General features: G+C 39.3%; 1 protein-coding gene across 1 annotated transcript in view; it reads left to right on the top strand.

Moving 5' to 3' along the window:
• RAB8B (RAB8B, member RAS oncogene family) overlaps positions 1 to 3255 on the top strand; it is a 61103-nt gene extending 57848 nt beyond the window's left edge. The window contains exon 8 of the mRNA XM_005861094.2: positions 844 to 3255. Within this exon, the coding sequence (XP_005861156.1) occupies positions 844 to 936 (93 nt within the window). The 3' untranslated portion in view covers positions 937 to 3255. The remainder of the gene's footprint in view (positions 1 to 843) is intronic.
• Positions 3256 to 12092: the final 8837 nt, after the last annotated feature.

The following is a 12092-nucleotide window of genomic DNA, read 5'->3' as shown; positions in this document are numbered from 1 at the left end:
ATCACCCCCAACTGCCCTCCCCTCCTGGCCTGATTGCCCCTAACAGCCTCTGCCTTGGCCCCGCCACCATGGCTTTGTCCGGAAGGATGTCCGGAAGGTCTCCTGGCCTAATTAGTATATTACCCTTTATTAGTATAGATATAATTATGATCTTGACGTTTGCTTAAATTTGAAATGATCTCAGTGATGAATCATTAGGATAACCTTGAAAGTTTATTTTAACCTGAATTCTGAATATAATCGTATACCTTATGTTACCCACACTTCTTACCTCTAATAACAAAATTGCCTGTACTGATATCTTAACATTGTTTCCATCATTACCCTTGAAACTTTGCACTCCATTGGCAATAATTTTTTTTGAACTGGAAATAGGAGCTTCCCAGCTGATATTAATATGTATAAAAGGTGCTATCCTAAAAACATTTTTCTCATCTAAACCCTCCATTTCCAAAGAAACCAGTAACATCAGAGCTTAATGAGTTCCTCTTCTAATAAAATACTCTACTGAAGCCGAAACCGGTTTGGCTCAGTGGATAGAGCGTCGGCCTGCGGACTGAAAGGTCCCAGGTTCGATTCCAGTCAAGGGCATGTACCTGGGTTGCGGGCACATCCCCAGTAGGAGATGTGCAGGAGGCAGCTGATCGATGTTTCTCTCTCATCGATGTTTCCAACTCTCTATCTCTCTCCCTCCCTCTCTGTAAAAAATCAATAAAATATATTTTAAAAAAAATACTCTACTGAATACACATTTATGATATGGGTTGATGTATATATTTTTAGATAATTGGGGTCAAACCATTGAATTTTGTTTTCTTGGTGACTTTATCTTTTGTTTTTTAGAACGACAGCAATTCATCAGGGGCAGGTGGACCAGTGAAAATAACAGAAAACCGATCAAAGAAGACCAGTTTCTTCCGGTGTTCGCTACTTTGATGAACTTTTTCTGAGAGACTGCAGCACACCTAGAGGACTCTTTCCTGCTTCTCTGAAAGCACAGGTCACCCAGCCTCAGAATCACACCGCCAGGCTGCTGCTGAGAGCACCACCGAGCCTAGACCTCTCGACACAGAACACCTAGTGGATTCCAGCCACACGGCCTAGCGAGATAACAGGCTCCTTTTTTTCAAACATGGAAGCAATGAAATGGAGACACATGCAAGACTTGTTTTTCTCTTTGTTTTATTGCCTGTTGCAGAAGCTGCTATCTTTTCTTTTTCACTTTGCACATCAGTGTTAGCCTTTCCCTGTTATAGCAGTCTTAGACTCTCACATGCACACTTTTGTCTCATAAAGTTCTAGACAAATTTGTGCTTTGGGGATGTTTAAAACAAGAGTAGAACATTTAAAGCAGAGGTCAATATAACTAAAATTAAAGGACATTTGGTTTGATGTTCATATGGCCAGATGTTATTACATTCATGGCATTTACTTAAGGGCTCTGATTTGTGATTTTCTTAAATAAGAATCATTAAATTCTGATAAAATTTATCTTAAAAATTTATAAAAATGTCCACCTATTCATCATAGGCTGTAATTTTTTTTATTTCTTATTGTTTAGCACTTTGCTTCATTCTTGACTTTTTAGCCAGAGTCTGGGTAGCTGAAGAAATCACTTTTCAGTTGATTCCCTCTGCCTAATCTATAAAAACTGCATTTGGAAATGACCTTAATCTCATTTTTCTTGGGGTTCATATTTGCTGTCTTTTCCTATGTTTGACCTATTGTAATCAGTCAGTTATCTAAAACATAACATATTTGACCATTGTTGTCTGCTTCTAGTTGTGAACTCTTGAGCTGAAATTTTACATGGGCAGAGAGATGTACCATTTAGGGTTTTATTTCAGCGTCTAATTGTGGTTCCATCACATTAGCATACATAATGTATTTTGTCTTAGGTTTACTCCCCGGCTTGCTGATTTAGTTGTAATACCCAATTCCTACCATGATTCCTGTGTACAAGAGTTAACAAGAGTTAATTTAAATTTTAAAGCTTACCTAAAGGAAGAGATATGACTTTTTAACATAAACTTAGTAGAAATAGCTCTTGGGAATGGTGAAAATGATTTTTCGTTCTGTTTTTACTTGGGTTTTCAAACAAAATAAGAATACATAGACTTAGTGCAGCCTCTAGGAAAAGTCTTGCTTTTTCATTAGAGACAATATGAGCAAGGTTTCAGTTTTAAAACAGCTACAGTTGAATGTGTAGAACCCAATTCCATCTGTTCAGGTTTGTTGTTAGAGAACTTGGTCCAGTCATCTGGGCTGAAGCCAACCAAAAGCTTAGCTGTCTTTCTCACCAAACCCTGGAACTGGGATACCTTTTGTAGATGAAACCATCACATAGGAAAAGAAAGGGATTCAGTGTTAACTGTGTGCCAAATTAAGGTCATGATGTCATTGCTGTTATCCTAGCCTTCAGTGTCATAACACAGGGGAGCTACAAAGAGGTGATGAAGGAAATGAATTCTGTTCATAATTATTCCTCCTCTTAGGCCTGTTTTGTTTCACAGAGTTTACCATCATGCTTGAAATTAAGAATTGGAAATGGAAGTGGAAACAGATTGCTTGTTACCACAGAGAATTCTGCTTCAAATTAAGATGTATCATAGGATGCCTGAACCATTCAAACTTTTTGAAAACTTATGCACAATTTAGCTATAGCAAATATAAATATTCCAGAGCTATTTTTGATGGGTACACTAAACATTGTTAACAGATTTTTTAAAAACTTACCTATAGGCTTAAAGGCATCTGTTGGTGCCGAGTATAATCAAGTGGTTCCTTGCATGAAAGTTTGTAAGTCTACCATCTTAAGATTAGATACATCTTTGGAAATAAAAAATAATTTCTTAGAAACATCTTGTATTCACTAATTTTCTGAAAAAAATTCCAAGCAGTTAAGCTTTCTGGAGGGTAACAAAGTAGTTTCTAAAAGGCAAGTGCTATGACACCATGTATGAATGTAATTCTCTTAGTAATTTACCTCTGACTATTTGGTGTCTTAACACTTTGGTTTATATTATCTCAGGGGTTATCTGCAAACCAAAACTATCATATCCTATGGTTAGTTGTGTTTTTTTTTTTTTAACAATGCTTTGCTTTTGTTTTATTCTTTCTCTCTTCTTTTGTCTTATATGGATTAATAACTAGTCTCCATGAAATTCCCTTTGAAAGAGCCGTGAAAGCTAGATGAGTCTAAAGGTGCTCTTTGAAGTAGCAGCAATTTGGGGTATATGCTCTGTTGTATATAAACAAATCGTCCTTGCTATTTTCTTACATTTAGTCTTGCTAAATTGTATATAATTTGAGCTAAGACCATAGGAAATTCACCTGCATGGTGATAAAATGACCCAATAAATATTCCAATTTGCTTAATAATGTACATATAGTGCATTATTTTTTCTATTTGTAGATGAATTTAGTGAGAGATAATTGTCTGTTCCCTGCTGAAACTGAAGAAATCTAGTTTTGTGTGAACATTTCTGTGGTCTATGGGTCAGGTACATGAAGATTTTGCAGCAGTACTAGTGGTATTCAGTGGCTGCACTTTATTGTCAGTGTGCTCATTTCTGCCAATGATTGACTAGACCTTTTCAAATAGAGTCTGAGGGTATCAGACAATGGAAATGTGCTGTAACTTAGCAGCATGAAAATCAGTGGATTGTAAAATGTTTCACTGGGAACTGATTTTAGCTCTATTTTACTTCAGAAAGATTATAAGAAAACAACCCACCTGTGCATCCGTTAGGAGGTGCTGCAGGGTTTCTTACTATTTACATGAACATTTTGTGCAGTCTTGATTATACATTTTCAGAAGACTATACTCTTTACTTTGAAGGACTATTTTTTATTATACCTCATTTAGCTAACTAGTGTTCTAATACCCGGTAGAAAAACAGTGAGCCAGCCTTTATGCATCCAACACAATTTAGATTATATGTTTTGTTTTGAACTAAAGGCATCATTGAGAAAGGTAGGAGGTAGTTTAGAATAGAACATACACGTCATAGCCAATAGTGCAGAAAAGTATTATCTCCCTATCTCCATTAATAAATTTAGCTGTGCAATATAGATAAATGTTTGCAGAAATTTCTAAGAGATTATAACTCCATTTTACAGGTTCTAATGCTGGGAATCTGTATTAAGGCTTATATAAAGTTTTTCCTGTGAACTGTAAGTGATACATTTAAGCAGACTTTCTTTTCTAGTTTATGACTTAGACTTCTTTATAAATTTAGTTCTTAATCTTTAAAGATGAGCTTCTAAGCTTAAAATTTTAAAACAGCACTTCATTATGTTGGTGTACTTGTGTCAGATTGTAAGCAGTCTTTTCTGCTGTCAGGTTTTATAGTTTTTCTTTTAACAGAAAGTACATTCCTTTTTCCTTCTTGTTATAGCTAAAGAAGGGGGAAAGGAATGTCTAAAAATGAAATTCCCTGTCCTAGAGAAACCTAGAGAGACAGGATATGCTAATAAAATTTCAAATGCTAGCACAATTTCACAATAGAATTGGTCTTTTTTTAAAAGACTAATAAAATGAATGGGTGTCAAGCTCACTTGAAAAAAAAATCTAAGTGACTGAAATTTACAGAAATAAAAATTAGCAAACAATTATTTTAGGGATATTTTCAAATTTTACTTCATTTTTTTGAAATAACTTATACCATATGCAATTGCATTTCATATTGCCAACAACTAATAGAACTTGTTTCATTTTCTTACATTTTTTAAAAATGTGAACTTACTAGAATTCATATCTGTGGCCTTACAGATGGGTTTTTATTTTGTTTGCAGCAGTTCCTTTAATGCAAAATACCATTACTCTTTTACTAAAATCATGCCCCCTAATGGAAAAATATCTAGTTTTTCCATAGAATTATCCCACTGCATATGTATTGGTGTTTTTATTTTTGCTCCAACGGCTTAATGTGAAAAGCTCCTGCAGATAAAGTGAGCCTGTCATGTGGTTAGTCTTGTTTAAGCCAATTCATTAACTGTGTACTGATACTGTTGCTGTGTTTTTGTTGTTTTTTAAGTGGATTTTATTCCAGGTGAACTTTTTTTTATAATAATGTTCGTCTAAAATAAAAACTACATAATGAAAATATTCATGACTCTCTGAAATGGGTTGCAGATTCTGAAAATCTTTCTTCGAATTTATAGGTGTGTGACTAAAACCATGGCTGACTTGGGATATTTTAGCAAACTCTCTGACTTAGAGCTGTTTAAAATGGCCAGATCTCCTGCTCATACTTAGTTCAGAATACATTGAGATTATTCTGTGATAGCACTCCAGCCCTCCCTTCTTAGTCCTTGCAAGTTTACTTCTTGTTGTTTTGTTTTCACTTCCAAATAACACGGTTCCAGGGCCCAGCCCTACTGATGTTCTACCATGTGCTTACGCACATCTCCAGTCGTAGCCTTTCCTGCTCATCCCCACAACCACTCCAGACCTTCATTATTCTTCTCACACACCCTACTTCTTTCCTTTCCCTCTGGTAGACAGACCTTTCCTCTCCTGCCTCACAGGGAAGCATCCATCTAAAACCACCCTAATTGCCTCCCCCTCCCCAGCTCCATGGGCAGCTGCCCTCATCCTCAGCTCCCTCCTCTTGTAGCAGATTCATTCCTCCTAGTTCGTGCTTTCTCTCTGCCTCTTCTCTGGATTCATCCCCGCTGCCCCTTTATCCTGCTTCTCAGGGAACTCACAGCTCTTATACCTTCAAACACTTATCCTGTGTGATTCCTTTGCCCTTAGTATCTGAGCATCCTTAACTCTTCCACCCCTTTGCCTCATGTCCTTCTCACCTATTGCTCTTTCTCCTCTTCTTGCCATAGCTAAGCTTCATCCAAGGGTTGCCTATGCATACTGTCTGCACTTTCTCATTTTGCATGTATTCCTCAGCCTACTCCAGTTTGGCTTCCTTCCTATCACTTCACGGACATCATGTTTACAACCGCCTAGTTGCGAAAGTAGCTGGCAGTTTTCTGTCCTTATCTTAGCTAACTTCTTGTCAGCATTTGATGAGTACTATATTGGCCCTCCCAGAAATGTTCTCTTAATTTCTGTGACAATCTTCCCCACTTTTCCAAAATAATTTCATCCTTTTTCACAGCTCTTAAATTTGTTTCTGTGGTAGACTGAATAATGGCCCCCAAAGATGTCCATTCTAAGCCCCTGAACCTGTGAATGTTACTCCATTTGCAGATGTGATCTTGAGATGGGAGGTTATCCTGGATTATCCAGGAGGGCCCTCTGTAATACCAAGGGTCTTTATGAGAGGGGCATAGGAGGAGTTGGAATTAAAAGGAAATGATGTGATGACGGGAACAGGGAGAAAAGGTGTGATGCAGGACTATGAGCCCTGCTAAAGCAAGATTACCTAGCAAGACCATAATTTAGAATGGAAGAAAAAATAAAGAGCTTCCCAGACAAGAAAAAACTGAAGAAGTTCATCACTGCCAAACCAATATTATAAGAAACTAGAGGCCCAGTGCACAAATTCGTGTACCAGTGGGGGTCCCTTGGCCTGGCCTGTGGGATCAGGCCAAAACCGGCTCCCCGACATCCTCCGAGGGGTCCCGGATTTTGAGAGGGAGAAAGTCAGGCCAGGGGACCCCACTGGTGCACGATCGGGACCAGGGGAGTCACGGGAGGTTGGCCAGCTGGGGAGGGACTGTGGGAGGGCTCCAGGGTGTGTCTGGCCCTTCTCGCTCAGTCCCGATTGGCTGGACCCCAGCAACAAGCTAACCTACCAGTCAGAGCATCTGCCCCCTAGTGGTCAGTGCATATCATAGCAAAAGTCAGGCCAGGGGACCCCACTGGTGCACGATCGGGACCAGGGGAGTCACGGGAGGTTGGCCAGCTGGGGAGGGACTGTGGGAGGGCTCCAGGGTGTGTCTGGCCCTTCTCGCTCAGTCCCGATTGGCTGGACCCCAGCAACAAGCTAACCTACCAGTCAGAGCATCTGCCCCCAAGTGGTCAGTACACATCATAGCAACTGGTCCACTGGTTGTCTTCCCCTTGGTGGTCTGTGCATGTCATAACAAGTGGTTGAGCAGCCTTAGTATATCATTAGCATATTACACTTTGATTGGTTCAACAGCCGACTGGTCACCCCTGGTGGTCAGTGCATGTCATAACAAGCGGTTGAGCAGCCTTAATATATCATTAGCACATTACACTTTCATTGGTTGAACAGCCAACTGGTCGACTGGACACTAAACATATTAGGCTTTTATTATATAGGATGTTAAAGTGGCTTCTTTAAGAAGAATAAAAAAATAAAAAATATGAATAAGAAATATTGCTAAGAAAAAAAATTCTCACTGACAAAGGCAAACACATAATAAAAACAATGATTCAACCAACACTAAGGCCAGTAGAAAGGCTAAAAGGCAAAAGTAGGAAAGGAAGATCATGTGTAATTACAACAGCAAATTAAGGGATACACACAAACACACAAGAAAAACATAAACATAAATGTGCAGGGGGTGAATAAAAATGGTAGTGATTCTAGAGCGTGTTCAAACTTAAGCAACTATCAACTTAAAATAGACTACTATAAACATAGCTTGGTATATATGAAGCACATGGTAACCACAACCAAAATCTACAAGAAATAAAGAGAAAGGAATCCAAACAACACTACAGAAAGTCATCAACAAGAGAAAAGAGCAGGAGAATAAGAAAGGAACAGAGCCCTAGCCAGTTTGGCTCAGTGGATACAGTGTCAGCCTGCAGACTGCAGAGTCCCGGGTTCAATTCTGATTAAGGGCACATGCCCATGTTTCAGGCTCAGTCCCTAATAGGGGGCATGCAGGAGGCAGCCAATCAATGATTCTCATCATTGATGTTTCTATCTCTCCCTCTCCCTTCCTCTCTGAAATCAATAAAAAAATATTTTTTTAAAGAAAGGAGCAAAGAACTACAAAAGTATCAAACAATCAGAAAACAATAAAATGGCAATAACTACATACTTATAAATAATTACTTTAAGGACAAAATGCTCTAATCAAAAGATGGATGAATAGCTCTTTCTACTGCTGTTTTGGTTCTGCATATATGTTAACCACACCAAGTGCCTGGTGAAGCTACCACCAGACCAATATTACATGAAATGTTTAAAGGGCTTCTTTAAGAAGAAGAAAAAGATTAAAAATATGAATAGTAAAATGGCAATAACTACAGACCTACCAATAATTACTTTAAATGTACATAAGTTAAATGCTCCAATCAAAAGACATAGGGTGGCTGAACGGAGAAGAAAACAAGAACCATACATTTGCTGCCTATAAGAGACCTAGATCAGATCAAAATATAGATACAGAAGAAAGCAAAGGGATGAAAAAAAGATATTTCATGCAAATGGAAATGAAAAAAAAAAGGTAGGGGCAGCAATACTTATATTAGACAAAGTAGACTTTAAAACAAAGGCTAACAAAAGACAAAGGACATTTCATATATTATAGCCAAGATATGGAAGCAACCTAAGTGTCTATCAATAGACAATTGGGTAAAGAAGATGTAGTACATATATACAATGGAATATTACTTGGCCACAAAAAAAATAAAATCTTACTATCTGCAACAACATGGATGGACCTAGAGGGTATTATGCTAAGTGAAATAAGTCAGACAGAGAAAGACAAATACCATAAAATTTCACTTATATGTGGAAATTAAAAAACAAAATAAAAAATTATGTTGATTGTCAATTATAATTGAAAAATAAAATATTTTATATATATCTATCTAATAAAAGCATAATATGCTAATTAGACTGGACAGCCCAACGACCTTCCGTATGTCCTTCCGGATGACCTTCCAGATGAAGCCGGGGCTGTGAGGGCCGAGGCAAGCCACCACAGCTGCAAGGGCCGAGCTCCTTGCACAAATTTCGCAAGATATATTCGAAAGATATATATATCTTTCCTTGATTTTTTTCCTCTTCCTCAATTTGTGTAGCTCATCAGTCACTAAATTTTGTTGCACAGTTCCTAAATCTCTCTTCAATTTGTCTGTTCCTCTGCAGACTCCAGCTATTTCCCTGACTCAGGCCACCATCATCTCATGCCTGCAGTATGCCGAAGATGTCCTATCTGGAATCTCACTTTCCATAGCTGTGCAAAGATCTGACCATGTCACTTGCATGTATAAACCCAGGACTTGAGGTAAACTCTAACCTGCTGACCTTTCCAGTCTTATCTCTCATCCCTCTCCTCACATTCCTAGGACATCCTGAACTATTTTCTTTCACTTTGAGGCCTTTTCATTTGTCCTTCCATTTCTTGCCTGCTTCCTAGTTTTGCTAATTTTGAAGATGAGACCTGAATGGGTGGGTGTTATTGTTATCAAAACCTCACAAGTTTGGATTGGGTGCCCTTCCCCCTTCCTGTATATTCTCATAGCACCCTATACTTGCCTGTCTGGCTTCCCCACTAGACTGTAAGCTCCATGGAGACAGGAACACATCTGTTTCATTGGTGTATTCCCAGTGCCTAGCATTGTACTTGATACTTAGTAGCATCCAAAATGCATTTTGAATGAATGAACAAATGAATGGTTGAGTAAATATACATCTATCAGCACTGCCAGAAAACAAAGCTCAAGTGAATTCATTAGTATATTGTGAATTACTGGTAGCTATGTCAAACCCTTACTTGATAAATTGCTAAAAATGTGGTATTGTTTTTTGCCCCCTCCCCCAACACCCCCCCCAGTTCTGAGGAATTCTTAGCAAACTATATTTGTATCCATGGTGTGTGCTTTCCTCCTTCCCCCAGTCACCTTTTAGGGATTTAACCCACAATATCACTTAGTACCCTTATGTTTTTAGGTCTTGGGGAAAACTAATAATAAGTTCATAAAAACTTAAGGAGAGCTGGAAGAGATTAACCAAAGAATTTATAAGCATATTAGAGGCCCAGTGCATGGAATTCATGCACGAATAGGGTCCCTAGCAGCTGCTGGCTGCCGGCTGGGGCCTTCCTTTGTTCCACACCGCCCCCTGGTGGTCAGTTCACGTCATAGCAAGCGATTGAACTCCCAGTCGGTTGAACTCCCTAGGGTACACTTCATGCACTGGAGGGGGGGTCCCTCAGCCCAGCCTGCCCCCTCTCACAGTCCTGGAGCCCTCAGGGGTGGGAGGCCACCTGGCGATCAGGGGAAGGCAACACCCCCATCACACCTCTGCTGCTGCCACTGCTGGCAGCGCAAGCCTTGGCCGGCCCTGGTTACCTGAGCTTTGGGCGGCCCTGGGTGGCTGGGCAGCCAATATCCAAGGCTTGCCAGTGGGACTGAGGGGACTGGGCGCTGCCATCTGTGGCTGTGGGCGCCGCCATCTTTGAGGGCGTGATAGTCAATTAGCATATTCCTTCCTTATTGGCTATGGGCGCTGCCATCTTTGAGGATGGGGCAGTCAATTAGCATATTCCCTCCTTATTGGCTGTGGGCACCACCATCTTTTGCGATGGCATTAGGGTCAATTAGCATATCCCCCCTTAGATATTGAACAATGATAATGAATCAGTTTTATAAAACATGCAGAAAAAAATATAGATGGCCATTTCTTGTATAAAAATCTTTATTTAAGCCAAGGCACAAGCACGTTACACTTCTGTGAAAGCATTTCTGCATGGAGCTGAAATAATGGAATTGCATTTGATAACTTTGATTCAGGATAGAACCACAAGAATCTGTCTAATGGTGAGTCACCCTACCTCTTTGAGCTGTTGTCTCTACCTCAGTTTTGATAGATGCTGGATAAGATATTTCAAAATAAAGAAGTATTCTGTGGAGTAAATGAAAAATACATATGTCTATTTTAAATGAGCAAAGGCGGCATTTTACCATAACAATTAAATACCTGCAGATGTATAATTTGAAGGCCCATTTCCAGGTGACCTGTAAAACATCTTCATTTAAGTCCCAACTTTTGCCTACTGGTGTTTTTCTTTTTAATGTTAATTTCCAAGAGCTTTATTCATGGTAGACATTAAAGAATGAGTAGGAATGGCTAACACAAATAGCACTTAATATGCAGGCACAATCCTCAAAATAATCCATGAGGTATTATTATTAATATTCCCATTAAACATGGAGAAAAATCTTAGATATGAATGATCAGAAAACATAACCTTCCGGTTTTAATTTTTAAATCTCTCAGAAATTGTTAAATTAATATAAAATAACAAATGTTTGTAAGTTCCACTTTTTAAATTATTTCATTAATTGAACAGATATTCTAGGTGCTGCAGAAATAACAAATAACAAAACAAAGCCCCCGCCCTCCAAAAGTTTATTTTTAAGGGTAGAGACCAATGAGCAAGTAAAAACAGAGCAAGGAGATACTCCCCTTACTATAGGGCAGTTATGGTGAACCTCTGACACGTGAACTCATTTTTTTGGTTGATTTTTCTTTGTTAAATGGCATTTAAATATATAAAATAAACATCAAAAATATAAGTCTTTGTTTTACTATGGTTGCAAATATCAAAAAATTTCTATATGTGACACGGCACCAGAGTTAAGTTAGGGTTTTTCAAAATGCTGACACGCCAAGCTCAAAAGGTTCGCCATCACTGCTATAGGGTGATCAGAGAAGGGCTTCAAAAACAACTTTTTTGAAGACTTGGAGTGAAGGTTGGGAAACAAAATCAGCTGGCCAGCACAACTCTGGGCAGGACAGCGTGTTCCACCTCTATATCATCCTCTTACTTATCATCTGGGTCACCGCTATCCCAACTTGGGTCTTATTTATGACGAAGCACGAAGTTCCCGCAACTATGCAAATAAAAAAATTTGCTTTAAAAAAATTCCTTTATTTAGAAATGGAATCCTGTCTCTGTCGGGTACTGTTTTTAGTTGATGTGGAATGTTACCCGGCTTCGGCCCCAAGGGGGACTGGGGACCTCTCGTCCTGTTAGCCTTACAGCAGCCGGCACCATTGGACTGATCTCTGTGTACGCGTAGCGAGACGTAAGGGGGCGCTACAGCTCCGGCACTAAAGTCGCCCTCAACTCAGCTGCGGGCCCAGGTGGGCTGCAGACGCTGGGTGAGACCGAAAGGCTTCAGGCGGTGAGGCCCG

Source organism: Myotis brandtii, unplaced genomic scaffold, assembly GCF_000412655.1.
Source record: "Myotis brandtii unplaced genomic scaffold, ASM41265v1 scaffold144, whole genome shotgun sequence".
Taxonomy (NCBI): domain Eukaryota; kingdom Metazoa; phylum Chordata; class Mammalia; order Chiroptera; family Vespertilionidae; genus Myotis; species Myotis brandtii.
The sequence above is the reverse complement of the archived record's forward strand: the minus strand, read 5'-3'. Positions and strand labels throughout refer to the sequence as shown.